Genomic DNA, 16,439 nt, shown 5'->3' with positions numbered 1-16,439 from the left:
AAATAGCTAGCCAAACCAACTAGAAATAAAAACTTGCAACCACTTGTTCAAATCATTAAACATATGTTGGCACTTTAAATTAGTCCCCACTTATATTTGTACACAAAAGCTTTAAGTTTATAATTGTCATTAATCCTCAAAAGGAAAGGGTTTATTGTTTTTACTCACTGGTTCTTGAAAAAAATATATATGTATGTTAGAAAATTTTCATTATTAAGCAACATAAGTAATTTAAGGCATTAAAATAACTTTTGTAGCATGTAAAATGTGAAGTGTGAGTTCTGTCACTTATGATATTTTCACAAATGATTTTCTTTCCAACTTGAAAATCAATGCAAGAAATTTAAATATGTGTATCTATATATACAAACCAGGTAAAAGCTCATATTTTCTTAAATTTTTTAAGAATATAAATTTTTATTCCTGTTTAAAAAAAAGCTACAAGGCAAATGTAGAAGTACCAAAACATGCTATGAGGGAAAAAACCAGCATTGGTCCTCTACTAATTTCACAAAAGCAAATTTTGATTGCAACTTATCTCTAAAATCAGTTTGAACGTGTGTACTTTTTCAGTGTGAGCATCCCCATCACCAATAACAAAATATATGATTTTTGTTTCCAGCAATGCAGAGAGAATTGGAAGCCAATAATTAAAAAGAAGAGATTACTACCCACCACCAAGAATTCAATGATAGGACTTCACTGGCTCAGATAATTAACAACACAAGAGTGACTTTTTTTCATTTCTTATTTTTACTAATATGAAATTTACATTTTAAAGAATCAGTCATTTACCATAGTTTTTCATATTTAAATTATTTCTTGATAATATGCTTTAAAGTCATACTGACATCATGAAAACATTGTTATTTATTCTTGTGTGCACCTTAAGCCACTGACACTAGCTCTTAAAAAAACTGTATACAGTATACACCTATGGCACAGAACACTGGTTTCATATAATAAAATGTGTAGATAATTTTTTGAGATAAAGTATAGTCAAAAGAGTTATTTAATACCCACTGTGGCTAGTCACTAAGATCTTAAATGGCACTCAATGACTCATTTTGAGAATATGGCTTGTAGCCACATATACTCATTTTCAAATGTCACTAATCTCTAAGAACTGAAAATATAAGTGTAGGAACAAAAGTGTAAAGTTTAAATATGTAAATTTTTAAAAATCAATAGATTTGACATTATTTTCAGCTCAACTATTATCTGAAAACATAATTGTGAAGCTTTGGAAACAGTGCACTCCAAACAGAGAAAACAAACTACCAACCAAAAGTATCATTCTACCTCCTGGTGCCTAGGTTTTTACTAAAAGATTTTGTTTTAAACAAGTACTGGTTCCTGTCGATCAAATCTGCAAAACTTCTTGCAAAATCGTGTCAAGGAAATAGCCTATCAAATACTCAACTATATACAGATGCAAGAATACCAGCCTTCTTTTGGGAGGGGAATGGAGGAACAAGACGTATTCTAAAAACCAGCTTTGCAGCTTTACATCCTTGACCTTCTCAAGAAACCTTGCCAAAATATAGCTCATCTCAGATACTACTGAAATGCAGCAATAACCACTATTTGGGAAGCCATCATGCAGAGGAGGCATTCAGTGTCTGTTTTATCCATTTTAACTCATAAAAAGCTAAAGTTCAAAATATCTCAAAGTACACAAACTCATCGACTTTAAAGCAGACAGATATAGCATGTAAGGTTTTTTTTTCCTGCTTTGTTAAAATAATTTCATTAGAAGCTTTGTTTAATGGAGTTCTTCTAACAACTAATTTTAAATATCTAGAAATTAACAAAAATAGGAAACTAATCATGTAATATTTTTAAATTTAAAGCTAATTTTATATTATGTTCAAATTGAGATTCTCAGAAAGCAAAAAAGTCACATGAGGAGTAGCAGATACTCTGAGAACTGTTTCTGTCATTCATTTTACTGAACCTTCCCCAATTTATTTTATCAGCCTGGAAAACACATAATTCCCCTGGTGTCAGTGTTTCAGTTTCAACCTTTGCAAACACTGTCATGCACTGTCCAAAGGGACCAGAAAGATCTGTCAATTAACAACCGAATGTAAATCAGGTAGCAGTCCTTATACACGAGGAACATACAGATCACATACAACATACTAGCAGAAAATAACTCCCTCTGCCTTTCAGATGTAGACTAAACTGATTTTAAGGAATATACAATGTATTATATTCTAGCCAGGTAAAGGGCTTTTAAAAATTACACAGTAAATAAGCAGGTAAAAATATACATTCTACAACCTGTATCTTAAAAGTACTAGGGTAAAATTTACATTTCCTTTTCTTAAAACATGTAAGTTTCACTTTATTAAGGTTAGCCTATAAAATTAAAGTTCAAAGTCTGACCTAACTTCTAGTATCTAATCAAACACTAAAGTTATCCAGAGAATCAGAATACTACAACTCATAGGCCAAACGCAGCCACAGCCTATTTCTGTACTATCACAAACTAACAACGATTTTTGCATTTTTAGCAGGTTATACTTTTTAGAAAATGCAACAGGTAACACTTATGGCCCTCACAACCTAAAATATTTACTATCTGGCCAAGTTGCCAGCCTCTGACTTACATTGATGAGAACTTCTAAATAAATGTTTTGTTCCTATAACTTCAATATAATTCTTCTTGGTGTTTATATTTTAAGCTCATGATCAAGACCCAAAATTAGGGCATAAGACAAGTTGCTGATAAAATACAAGTAAACTGAATAACAGATGAGTAACAAATAAAATACTCTGCACAAAGTAGGGCTTCACATTTTCACAAAAACTGGAGGCAAAATTTATTAAAATTTACATGATTTTATCATCTCTACCATTGCTTGGAATCATTCTTTAGAGTCTTCCAAAAGCATGCAAATATCAAATTAATTTCAACAGAGGAAGATGAATAAACTTTTCAAAGGCAAATTAATTTCTAAGCAAATCAACAAGTCCATTTAATAATAAAAGGAAATCAAAGAACATGAATTAAATATTTACAGTTTAGCAACATAAATTACATAAAGACATCAATAAACAGGATATAAATATACAAAGGTTGAATGCTACATTAATACAAGTATTCTTTTATATTACATCCCTCTATATTTTAATTAGATGATCCACATAAATGTCTGTAAAACAAATTTAAGTTCATCTACTTTACATAGTATATGCTTCAAAAAAACAAAACAAAAAACCCAAGGTCACAAAATAGTATAAAACCTAAATATCTATTTTAAAAAGAAGTCAGATAGTTTTCTGATCAAACAGGAATGTTATGTTATATTAAACTACTAATGTCAAACAACAAGAGTCAAATTAGTACTTCTGAGGTAGTAATACTACAACAAAAAAGGAGTCAGTTATTTTGGGTTATCAGCTAAGAAGTGGAGAGCAACACTGTGGAGACTCATTTTACAGTCTTCTATTGTGCTTTATTCTACTCAAAGTATGGTTTGTGTACCAAGATATCACCTGGGAGTTTGTTAGAAATGCAGAATCATGGTCGCAACTTAAAAACACTAAGTTAGAACCAGGATTTAAATAAGTCCAGTTGATTTGTATGCATATAAAAATATGAAACCACTTCTCTGTTACAACCTTCTACAACATTAGGCAAAATCTCTCAAATTTTTTCTTTTCTTTGTGAAACGTAAGCTAAAATTCTTAGTCTAAAAAGCACACTTTAAAAGTTCTAAATAATGCAAGTACAGTGAAATAATAATGATAGAATCTAGGTAGTAGGTTTCCAAATGTTTTCATCAAATTTCTTCAATTTTATATTTGAAAATGTTTCAAAAAAATGTTGGGAAAAAAAGCTATGAATATTAGAATCATGCATTCTCAGTACTTTCTCTCCTAAGAAAAAGCAAGGAGACTGGTCAGAGAAGATCACTAAAAAGAAGAAAAAAACTAAGTTTCTTTCTAGTCACTAAAACCTGGAAATGGATTTGAATGAAATCTTAATTCCTCTAAAGTAAAGTGATGATTACCAGGTCTTTCTTTAACCTATACATCATATTTTAATAAACTGCCAGAGAAATTTGTATGATGGTCAAACTACAGAAATCTAGTTTTTAACCTCAAAACAAGGACCTAGAATAGAATTTATTGTTTCTTTACCATGTACCAAATTTGCATAATTAACAGGAGCTACATATGATCTCCCACTAGAGAAATAAGTATACTAGCTGAATAATGATTTACATTTTAAATTTTATGCTTCAAATTTAATAAACTTTCTAGAATACTTGGTTTTTGTACACTTAGCTATATAAGGAGTTGTTCTTCAAATTTTCTTAATTCTTAAGATTACAGAAGTTAAATTCTACAAAATCAGTTTTGTGGATTCAGAGGTACAAGTAACCAGAAAAAAGCCCTAAACAAATTTATAGAATATGAATTGGATCAATTTCTAAGTATAGTCATATGCCACATAATGAATTTTTGGTCAATAACTGTCTGCATATATTACAGTGGTCCCTGAGATTATAATGGAGCTGAAAAATTCCTATTGCCTAGTGATGCTGTAGCACAATGCATTACTCACATGTTTGTGGTGATCTGGTGTAAAGAAACTTACTTCACTGCCAATCGCATAAAAGTATAGTACATACAATTATGTACAGTACATAATACTTGATAATGGTAGCAAATGACTATGTATTGGCTAATGTATTTATTACACTTCAATTTTTATGATTAGAGTGTACTCCTTCCACTACTTATTTTTTTAAAAAGTTAACTGTAAAACAGCCTCAAGCAGGTCCTTCAGGGGGCATTCCAGAAGAAGGCGTTGTCATCTTAGGGCATGGCAGGTCCATATGTGTCACTGTTCCTGAAGACCCTCCAGTGGGACAAGATGGGGAGGCATAAGTCAGCGATCTCGATGATCCTGACTTTGTGTAGGCCTAGGCTAATGTGTATGCATGTCTTCATTTTTAATTTAAAAAATTGAAAAAGTAAAAAGATTTTTTTAAATGTGTAATTTAAAAAGCTTATAAAATAAGGACATAAACGAAGTATTTTTGTACACCTAGCTGCACGATGTGTTTGTGTTTTAAGTTGTTACTATAAGAGTCAAAAAGTTAGGAAAAATTTTAAAATGTGTAAAGTGGAAAGTTTACAATAAGCTAAGGTTAACTTATTGAAGAGATTTTAAAATAAACTTGGTGTATCCTAAGAATATGGTGTTTATAAAGTCTACCTTAGTGTGCAGTAATGTCTAATACCTTCACATTCACTCACCACTCACTCACTGACAGACCAAGAACAACTTACAGTCCTGCAAGCTCCGTTCACAGTGAGTGTCCTATGCAGGTGTGCATAGGACACATTTTTAATCTTTTATACTGAATTTTTACTGTAACTTTTCTATGTTTAGATACATAAACAACTATCACTGTAGCATAACTGCCTATAGTACTCAGCACAGTAACATGTTGTATAAGTTTATAGCCAAGGAAGAGGCTATACCATATAGTCTAGATCTAGGTTTGTGTAAGTACACGCTATGATGTTTGCACAATGACGAAATTGTCTAACAATGCATTTCTCAGAATGCATCCCTGTGGTTAAGCAATTCATGACTGTATATGAATTATATTCCTTCAGATCTTTATGATGTCCTTTCTAGAATTTTTTTCCTATATGCTAAACTCTTATTTCATACAAATAAGTTAAATAATAATATCAACTGAAATTATTTTATTTTATCTAGAGAAAAAGTGATTTTAAAAGTGAAGATGGTTTTCTAAGAAAACTGAGATTCCATCTGGCATTAATTTTTGTCAGAACAATGCAGTAAATCAGTAAGTGAGAATTTCTATTTACTTTCTAAGTATTCTCTTGCTTTAATGAAAACTTTCTCCAAAAACAAATATATCCCTCCCAAATTCTGCCAAAGTAAAATTCCTCAAATACAACAAAATTCAATCTAGAAACATGACATAACAGTCTTAAAAGCACATCTAAAATAGCAGACTCAAAATCTGTTTCTTGTCTTTATGTTTATCTATATGTATATGAGAAAAAAAAATCCTATGTCTCTTGAATTCTAAATGTAAGATATGCTCAGAGTTAAGAGAAATTTTCAATGTAGAAAGAAACCCAAGTCAAAAGTAGTGTCGTAGACAATGGGTTAAGCAGCACTGCCCTCTCAAGAGAGCAGAGCACTTACCAAGTAAACATTGTTTTATAACCTACTAAAGCATAGTGGAGAACTGATAAATCACATTTAACGATATAATAACAGTTATGCTATCAGGTATGTATGTTTATTAATGTCCTTGCCCTCTTGCCACCCAAAATCATGTTATTAGAATATGTATTAGTAAATTATGATTAATGACTAAAATCACTTGATATATTTTGCAGAAAACAGATTTGTATTTATTCCAGTTTTACTTACCTGTCTTGTCTTTGCTGATGTTTCAATAAAAGGAATTCCATAACTTCTTGCTAAGTCCTGAGCCTGTTTTGTGTCTACTGTTCTAGAAGGTAAATCACATTTATTTCCTACTAGGACCATAGGTACATCTTCAGAGTCTTTAACTCTTTTAATTTGTTCTCTGGAGAAGGAAAAAAAAAGGTATAGCAGAGGGATTAGTAACACAAATATCCTTCAAAAACTGTCTACAACTTTTATCTTATAAAATTTGGTGGAAAGAAAACTTTTAATGTAATTAATTCCTAATTTCCACTACACCAAATTTTCCTTGTATTTCCTTCTAGTTATTTTCTTCTCCATCTTAAACAGAGACCTTATACATCTTTTTAAAAATTAACTATCCAGACGCCTAGTAAAACTCTAATATAATAGGTTTATATGCAGGGAGATCATAATGATAAACAGAAAATTCTCAAAAATTCTAGACCAAAAGTGCTGTACCTAACTTAAAAAACTATAAGCTTAGAAACGTATATGTGTGGTTAAATGTATATGTATAAAAATATTTTGACAAAAACTGAATTACAGAATTAACATAACTTTCATATTACTTTCTCAAAAAACAAATTGACAAGTGGAAAGATTTTTGATTTCTAGGTGGACAACTGAATTACTACACTGTTTTTTCTGTTAAAAGCACTTCTATGTATTGTTAATTTCCAATATAAGATGTACATAAACTCTAAATCTGGGGTAAAATTACACTCCCTCACAATGTTTGATTTTCAAAAATACAACATGGAAGAAGGAGCATAGTAGACAACAGTCAAATTGGTTCAATTTCCCAGTTCCTCTACTTGGGTAAGTTACCAAATTTCACCTTTTACTACACTATAAAATTACTACCACCCACCAAAATTTATTTTTCTCTACTACTATGAGGAAACATGCTATAATAAATGTTCTTAAATAAAATGTTAAATCTCTTAACTAGGCTAACTATTACATTACATAGCCAATGAATGTTATATTTGCTTAATATGCAGTTTTATGAGAACTGTAAACCCTCAAAGAAACAGAATATAAAATGTATTTAACACAATAATAATTATTTTTAAGTAGTCGATTTTCTGCAGACTTCTCAGATTTTAAAAAAAAACTGTAACTGCTCTAACTCTTCAATCTTTTACAACCTCAGTGTTATATTTTTTAAATAAAATATGTGAGGCCATTGTTTATCCAAGAAATTCTATACTAAACATACATGATTATATTTCTAAGACTATTCAAGTGATACCACCTCAAATCACCTTTTCGTATTTTATTTATGGTTTTCATTTTTAGGATGTTTCTAAAAAGTTTGAAGTCTTGCTTCTCTAGTGAAGAGTAGTTATGAGTATAGAAGATGTGGGGGCCAAATAGGCCTAGGTTTCTATCCCAGCACCACCTCTCTCTGCAATTTCTAAAAGTGACCCCACCGCTGTAATCCTCACAAAATTCACTTATAAAATAGGGTTATTACCTACCTCACAAAAATTCGTTTAAAACTCAAATGAGATAATATATGCATGGCAGTGAGCAAAGCCTCAATAAATAAAAACTATAATTACTTCTCAATGCCAATCTATTATATTCAATTTAAACCCACCTATAATGGTGAATATCTTCAAATGATTTAGTATTATTTATGGCAAATACACAAAGAAAGCCCTCCCCAGTCCTCATGTACTGGTCCCTCATTGCACTGTACTCCTCTTGACCTGCTGTGTCGAGAATATCCAAGAGACAGGTTTCTCCATCAATTACTACTTGCTTCCTGTAGGAATCCTGAGAAAGGAGAAACACAGTCTGGATTATTAAAGTGCACCTTTTACTTTTAAAAAGGTGTTATTACAACTCAGCAACAAAAAGACAACCCAATTCAAAAATGGGCAAAGGACCTGAATAGATATTTCTCCAAAGAAGATAAACAAATGGTCTTGCACATGAAAAGATGGTCAACGTTATCAGTCATTATGGAGAAACAAATCAAATCTATGAGATACACCTCACATCCATTAGAACTGGCTATTATTTAAATACAAAACTGAAAAATGAAAAATACTGTTGACAAAGATGTGGAAAAACTGGAATCCTTGTACACTGCAAGTGGGAATGTAAAATGGAGCTGTCATTGTAGAAAACAGTTGGGCAGCTCCTCAAAAAGTTAAACATAAAATTACTATATGACCCAACAATTCCATTCCTAGGTATATAACCAAAAGAACTGAAAGCAGAGAATGAAACAAGTATTTGTACAACAATGTTCATAGCAGCACAATTTACAACAGCCAAAATGTAGAAACAACTCAAGTCTCCATTAACAAATAAGTGGATAAGCAAAATGTAGTATGTAAAGTGGAACCAATATTTAGCCATAAAAAGGAATAACATTCCGATACAGGTTAAGTATCCCTAATCCAAAAATCTAAAATCCAAATTACTCCAAAATCTGAAACTTTCTGAAGCCAACAAGATACTCAAAGAAACTGCTCACTAGATCATTTCTGATTTCAGATTTCTGGATTAGGGATGCTGAACCAGTTAAGTATCTGCAAATATTCCAAAATCCAAAAACATCTGAAATGTGAAACACTGCTGGTCCCATGCATTACAGATAAAGGATGCTCAACCTGTACAGGCTGCAACACAGATGAACTTTGAAAACATGCTAAGTGAAGTCAGACACAAAAGAACAAAGATTACATGATTACATTTATATGAAGCATCTATAATAAGCAAATTCAAAAAGAGAATACAGGATACTGGGGCTAAGGAAGGGAGAATTGGGGAGTTATTGTTCAAGAGGTAGAGTTTTTCCCTGGGATGGTAAAAAAGTTCAGAAAATAGACAGTACTAATGGTCACACAATACTTTGATGGTTGGACAACATTATGAATGTACTGAAGGCCACTGAATTGTACACTTTAAAATAACTACAATAGTAAATTTTATGTTATGCATATTTCACCACAAAAAAGATTTTTTTAAAAGGTGTTATACGAGATTCAGCAATGCAAGTGTACATTTACAATAGCCAAAATGCAGAAACAACTTAAGTGTCCCTTAACAGATAGGTAGCCAAAAAAAAAAAAATACCTATAAAAGAAAATGCTTACAAAAAATGGGACAGCTCTACCAATTCTATTATTCAAGATATTCAGATTGCAAGAAAAATCAATCAGCTTACAAATAATTTTCATGAGTCTTTGATTTATAGTCAAAAGAATACATAAGAGAATGGTCCATACTCAAGGTTCTAATGCCCTCAACCCATTTCTGAAAAACCTGGGAAAAGTATCTTATAGCCAAATGGATACTATAACTCTAAAGAACACAGTTTCAAGTGCAAATTTGGAGAGGAATCTAAGCAAAAGAGAGATAGATCTTAAAAGATACTATGTAACTATAAGACTGAATAAAGGAAGGGGTAACATTAACAGAATCTTGAAATGAAAATCAAGTAATACTTATGGCTAAAATATACATTCTGCCAAAACAGGCTTTTAAAAAAGTAAGGAAGGGGATGGTACAATGTGAAGACAAGGAGTAAGAGGCAGGACTAACAATGGGTATAAAGTATAAACATAATGACAATTATTTCTTTTCTTTCTTTTTTTTTTGAGTTGGAGTCTCACTCAGTCGCCCAGAGTGGAGTGCAGTGGCCACTCCCAGAGTGGAGTGCAGTGGCCACTCCCGGCCACCGCAGCCTCGACCTGCTGGGCTCCAGCGATCCTTCCGCCTCAGCCTTCCCAGTAGCAGGAACTACAGGTGCGTGCTACCACGCTCAGCTGATTTTTGATTTTTATTGTAGAGATGAGGTCTCGCCAAGTTGCCCAGGTGGGTCTCGAACCTGTGGGCTCAGGCAATTCACTCACCTCAGCCTCCCAAGGTGCGGGATTACAGGCTGAGCCACCGAGCCCGGCAACAGTTATTTCTTAATGTTTCACATGCAGGCTGCAGTACTAAAGTACTGTTAGTTCATGAAATAATTTAGACCATTCTATCATTAAGAGACAGAGAAAATGGTCATTAAAAATCATAGTTATAGTAAAATGTCTGAAAAATATTTACTATGAGAATACAAAAATACATATGTAGCATGATCCCCCCAAAATTAGTTTACATATTTGTATAAATGCATTGTATATGCATTTAAGAACTGATGGTATATACATCAAAAATGCTAATAAAGGTTATGTCTTTGACAGAGATAATTTAAGAGATATTTATCTTTTTTATATAAGATGCTATATTAAATGTATTTTCCTTTAGTTTACAATTCTAAAAAGTGTAAAAAACTACCATATTAGACTATGATCTCTTGCTTTTCTCTTAAAGTATACTGTATTTTCCAAATTCCATAATAAAAATTAATTATCTCAGACAAAAAGGATGGATATTTATTTTCTAAACAAGAAGCTCTTTAACAAAGATTTCAACATTTGGTTGCCATTTTCCTATTTTAGCCTATTCCCTTAATTAACTACTGGAAAGAACTCTCATATATTATAAACGGAAAACTAGTGTTTTTGAATAATAATGAAAAACCAGGATTTGGGAGCAGTACAGTATCTTACTATCAATCCATGACCCAGGCATGGCTATGGAGCATATAAAGCTGACCAAAGACTTCCTTATCCGCTACTGTCTCCTCATTTTCTTAACTTACCAATGTGAGTTGTGCATCCCTCATCTGAAAATCCCAAATCCAAAATACTCTGGTCCCATGCATTTTGGATGAGGAACACTCAATCTGTAATGTGGGACATTAGTGGTTTTGCTATTTCAACACATATTATTCATTCTCTTTACATTAAAATAAAAACATCATTCTGAGAAAGTACTGAATATCAAAGCACAACCAATTTAAAAACAAATTCTAAAATGAAACTAGTAATGACGAGCAAAGAAAAGATCAAGATGTTTTTAATGAGCATTCTCTCTGGCCTTTCAAAAAGGTAAATTTTAGATCATGCCCATATTTGTTAGACTCCTTAGGAAACTTAGGATAAAATAAAATCACTTTAACACAGTAAAAAATTAAATCAAAGAATGTTATTCTTTCCATATTTCCCCTCACTCCTAGCTAAAGTACATTTTTTTCTACTGAAGTAGTAAAAAACTTTTCTGAATGAAATGTAATAATATAATAATAACTTATTCACAAGAATAAACTGTAGATAGAATTCAAATATTTCTGGTGATACAAGAAACAGGCACAATGAATGCTTTTGGAAAACAATTATAGCACTTATCTAGAGCCATACAATTGTTCATAGCTTTTGACACAGTAATGCCACACGAGAAATGATGTTTAAGAAATATTTGGGTTTTTCTAAGTGATAGTTATAATACAGATATTTAACATGGCATCCATCCTAAAATGTCTTACAAAGAAAAATTACATAGGCATTCAAAACTGACCCACAATCTTGTGCCATTTGCCTATATTCAAAATACACCCTAAATCCAACACCTACCACTGCTACCAGCACCATCCTCCTAGTCCATGACAACTATTTTGTCTTGGGCAATCTGCTGCAATTGCTTCCTAGTAGGTATCCTTGCTGTTACTCTTAAAATATTCTCCACATGGCGGCAAGTGATTGTTTTTAAATGTAGGTTAGATCATAGCACTCACTTGCTTCAAGTCCTCAGATAGCATCTCTTCAGTCTTAAAAATAAAAATCTAAAGCATTCCTCCTTCCCTAGCACTTCCTATGTTTTCTCCATAGCATGTGTTATAGCCTAATTTACTTGTGAAATTGTCTAAGTGTACATCATCCAGGAGGTTCTGTACTCCATGATGGCAGGGCTCACACCTTGTTCTGCTCACTACACACCCTGTGCTTATCAGTCTTGAACACTACAGGTAATCAGTACTGTCAAAAAAAATGAATGAATTCATTCAAGGTAAATATATGTAAATAAACATAAATTTTGATTATAATTAAACAGTTAACAAACAGTTTAACAGGTTGTTCAAGTGCACAACCTCTTATCAAATATTCTAAAGATACTGCATATTTGAAATGAATCTACACAACTCTCTGATTTTCAATGTAACAGTTTGCAAAGATAGATTTTTTAAATCTCTCTGCAATTTGCTTTTAAATATATTTTTCAAGTCTCTTATAACTAAACCAAATGTGGCTAAACATTAAGATATGACAAAGCTGGTTGGTGCATATAAGTTCATTACTTTTCCATAAATCATTAAGAGTGTATCCATTTTATCACTACTTACTAACAACAGATTTTATATTTTTATTTCTCTTTAAATTTCTATTGGTTTGATAGGCTAGAATTCTTATTGTTTTAATTTCTATTTTTTTGAAGAGTAATAATGCTATATAGTTTTTTCTTAGCTTCATATTTATTGCCTTCACTTGTGACATTTGCCCGGTTGGAATTTTAATCTTTTTTTATAGTGATATGCATGTTAAAAAGTATTCTCCTGCTTATTAAATGCCTTCAAATGTTGTTTTGATGTATAGAAACTTATCTGAAGAACTATTATGAGGAATTTAAAAGCTCCGGCTAAACCATTCAAAATAAACTTACCAACCCAAACATTACTTTGTCATTTTTCTACTATAATTAATAATAACCAATTCATTTTTTTAACATACGCAACTTAGTTTTACAGCTTAGGCAGTAACCCTGACATGAGGAGATATTATATATGTCAAAATAAAACAAATATATATGTTTGCATTTATCATGCTATAGTAAACAAAAAACCTAGAGAAACTAGTACTTTACTCAAGGTAATCAATCATATGACTATTGATAGTAATTGCAGCAGTCAACATTTACTGAGCCCTTGTTTATATGTCAGATGCTATGAAAAGCAAATTACAAGCATTATCCTATTAAATCTCCACCTTCATGCTGTCAATTCCATCAGACACTCTTGTCGATATACAGAGACCTACTGAAAAATGTCAGCTAATGTATTATTCAGGGACTTACTTCTTGTTGTTAAGTTTTCCTGATGTGTTAAGTATTACAAAGTACTTTTCATGTACTGCTTAATAACATCTATGGAGGAAAAAATGAGAAACTGACATTTACTCTTAATGCTCAAGTACCTTATGTTACTCTTCCAAAAGATTATTTTAATCCATTGTAGAATGATGTGTTTCACACTACAGGTTATAAGCCATCAAAGATTGGTGTAGACTGTTAGAATTATAATAGAGAAGAAACAGGGAATTTAGGGTATGTGAACAGAAGTTCATGAGTGCACTCTCACCTACCTATCTCACTCGCCTTATATCAAAGAAGCACTTAGTCAGTCATTAAAAATCTAAGTGTCATATACTGTGCCAGGTATTATTCAATTTCTGACTTCAAGGAACTAGGCTTAATAGAAGAGATATGAATGTATACAAACAACTAAAATAAACTGAAATAAATGCAATACCATATGCAGAACAAAGTACAATGGTGGCACACAGGACAGATCAACTTTGCTGATGTGAATTAAGAAAGACAGGGAAGGGGAAGATCATTTCAGGCAGGAAGGAGCAATGAAAATGCACAAAGAACATGAAACAGCATGTTGAACACATGGAACCAAGGAGCTCAACATAACTTTAGAGGGGAGGGCTTAGATGTAGCAAGGAGTGAAACTAACAATCAAGCAAAGCCAGCTTATGGAGGATTGTGTGTGCCATATTAAGGAGTTCTGAACTCCATTCTATATAAAAAATACAAAAAGGGTTCTAATAGGAAGGGAGGATCAGATTTACCACATTCACTAGTAGCCTTATTAAGACAAACTGGGAATGGACAAAATTTTTTGGCCTTCCCACACACTGCCTCAGCATATCTGCTCAGAGGCACCAGTTTCAGCACACAGATACTGCAGCAGTGGGCTAAGCCTCAGTAACATGGGGCTCCTCCTTTAAGCTTCTAGTTCTAACAACTCCCAAATCTTATCTTCTCTGCATTTTCCAAATCCTAGGGATAGTGGGCATTTCTTTCTTTCTTTTTTAATCTTTACCTGGTTTGGGTATCAGTGTGATGTTAGCTTCGTGGCATTTCGTGTTACCTCAGTGTTCTCTTTTTGCTTTTCAGTCTTCTAACACCTAATGAACTAATTCTCTATATTAAGTTCTCCAAGTTGAAATATCTAGTGCAGTTTCTGTTGTCCAGACTAGATTTTTGACTTATATAAATGCTAAAAAAAAAAAGCTGGTGGAAAGAATGAGGAAAGAGACAGGTAAGGAAGTAAGGGAACAGAGACTGGGAGATGAGCTAAGAAATTATTACAAGAAGTGACAAAACTTGAACTAAGGTAGCAACAGCAGTATAGATGGAGATTAAATTGATTTGAGAAATACTTAAGAAAAATTGCTAGTAGGAATGTAAATGGCACAGCCACTGAAGAAAACAACCTGGTAGCTCCTCAAAAAGTTAAAGACAGAGCTACCATACGACCCAGCATTTCTACCTCTAGGTATATACCCAAGAGAACTGAAAATATATGTTCACACCAAAACTTGTACATAAATGTTTACAGTGGCATTATTCAAAATAGCCAAAAGGAGGAAACAACCCAAATGTCCATCAACTGGTGAATGGATAAACACAATATTCAGTCATAAGAAGGAATGAAGGACTGGTCAACATGCAACAACATGGATGAACCCTGAAAACATCATCCTACACAAAAGAAGTCAAAAACAGAAGGCCACATACTGTATGCTTCTATTTATATAAAATATTCAGAATAGGCAAATCCACAAAGAGTAGATCCAAAAAGTAGATTAGTGGTTTTCAGGGTCTGATGGGAGAAAGGATTGGGAGTGACTGCTAATGCACAGGGAACTTATTTCTAGGGTGATGATAACATTCTGGAATTAGATAGTAGTGATGGCTGTACAAACCTCGAGAATATACTAAAAGTGACTGTATACTTTAAAAAGGTAAATTTTATGCTATGTGAATTACCTCTCAATTTTAAAAAATAGCAGAGCTTATTATTAGGGGGTGAGAGCGGAGGGGAGAAGGAAAAGATGAGTTTGATTTTGAGTATGATGAATTCCCTACGCTCATGGGTTTTCCTGGTGAGTATGACCTGCAGGTAGCTTGATATACAAGTCTGGTGCTCAAGGCAGAAGTCTAGGTTAGAGACAGACTTGGGAGTCTTCAATCTATGGGCAAAGATTTACTTGTGGTGTGGGCTTGGGCAAACTATTTAATCACTATCTACTCTAAGCTATTGTTCCTTCAACTGTAAAAGTAGATAAATGGTCACATACAGGATTATGTATACAGGTTGGCATTAAAGACCATAAAAATCCCTCTATAAAATGAAAAGTACTATAAAAGTTAACTGTATTATTTTAAATATTATATCATACATACCAAAAAAGTAGGGGGTAGGCACTGGCTACAAGGAACTGTATAGAAATAGCATCCCATCCTATAAAATCATTGGACATCTATAGTATAAAATACTTTTTGCAAAAATAGTCAGCATATTTCAAAATAAATACAATGGAGCTCAACAAATTGCAGGGAAGGAGAACTAAAACTAAGGATTTTGAAGGATTTCTGTTTTGATTAGGAAGTATGTTAAAGAGTTTATTTTCCGGACAGCATTTTTGTTTAAAAACTAAGACATTCATTAAACGCAAGAATAAATACTGAACACTGAAATTACCAGAATAATGATTTTTTTTTTTTTTTTTTTTTTGAGTTTGAGTCCCACTCTGTCACCCAGACTGGAGTGCAGTGGCCGCTCCCGGCCACCGCAGCCTCGACCTGCTGGGCTCCGAAGATCCTTCCGCCTCGGCCATCCAAATAGCTAGAACTACAGGTACACACTACCACGCCCGTATAATTTTTGATTTATTGTAGAGATGATGTCTTGCCAAGTTGCCCAGGCAGGTCTCAAACCCGCCGGGCTCAGGCAATCCACTTACCTCAGCCTCCCAAAGTGCTGGGATTACAGGCTGAGCCACCA

The 16,439-nt window shown here is 32.9% G+C and overlaps 1 protein-coding gene across 2 annotated transcripts in view; it reads right to left on the bottom strand.

The window, feature by feature from the left end:
• KRAS (KRAS proto-oncogene, GTPase) overlaps positions 1 to 16,439 on the bottom strand; it is a 39,225-nt gene that overhangs the window by 11,860 nt on the left and 10,926 nt on the right. For both annotated transcript variants that reach the window (XM_021714065.1, XM_008061295.2), the window contains exons 2-3: positions 8,067 to 8,245; positions 6,440 to 6,599 (exon numbers count right to left, since the gene is read on the bottom strand). In XM_021714065.1, coding sequence (XP_021569740.1) covers positions 6,440 to 6,599; positions 8,067 to 8,245 — 339 coding nt within the window. The remainder of the gene's footprint in view (positions 1 to 6,439; positions 6,600 to 8,066; positions 8,246 to 16,439) is intronic.

Source organism: Carlito syrichta, unplaced genomic scaffold (genome assembly GCF_000164805.1).
Source record: "Carlito syrichta isolate Samal-C Ts95f unplaced genomic scaffold, Tarsius_syrichta-2.0.1 Scaffold305197, whole genome shotgun sequence".
NCBI classification, from domain to species: domain Eukaryota; kingdom Metazoa; phylum Chordata; class Mammalia; order Primates; family Tarsiidae; genus Carlito; species Carlito syrichta.
This window is presented reverse-complemented; position numbering and strand designations above follow the sequence as displayed.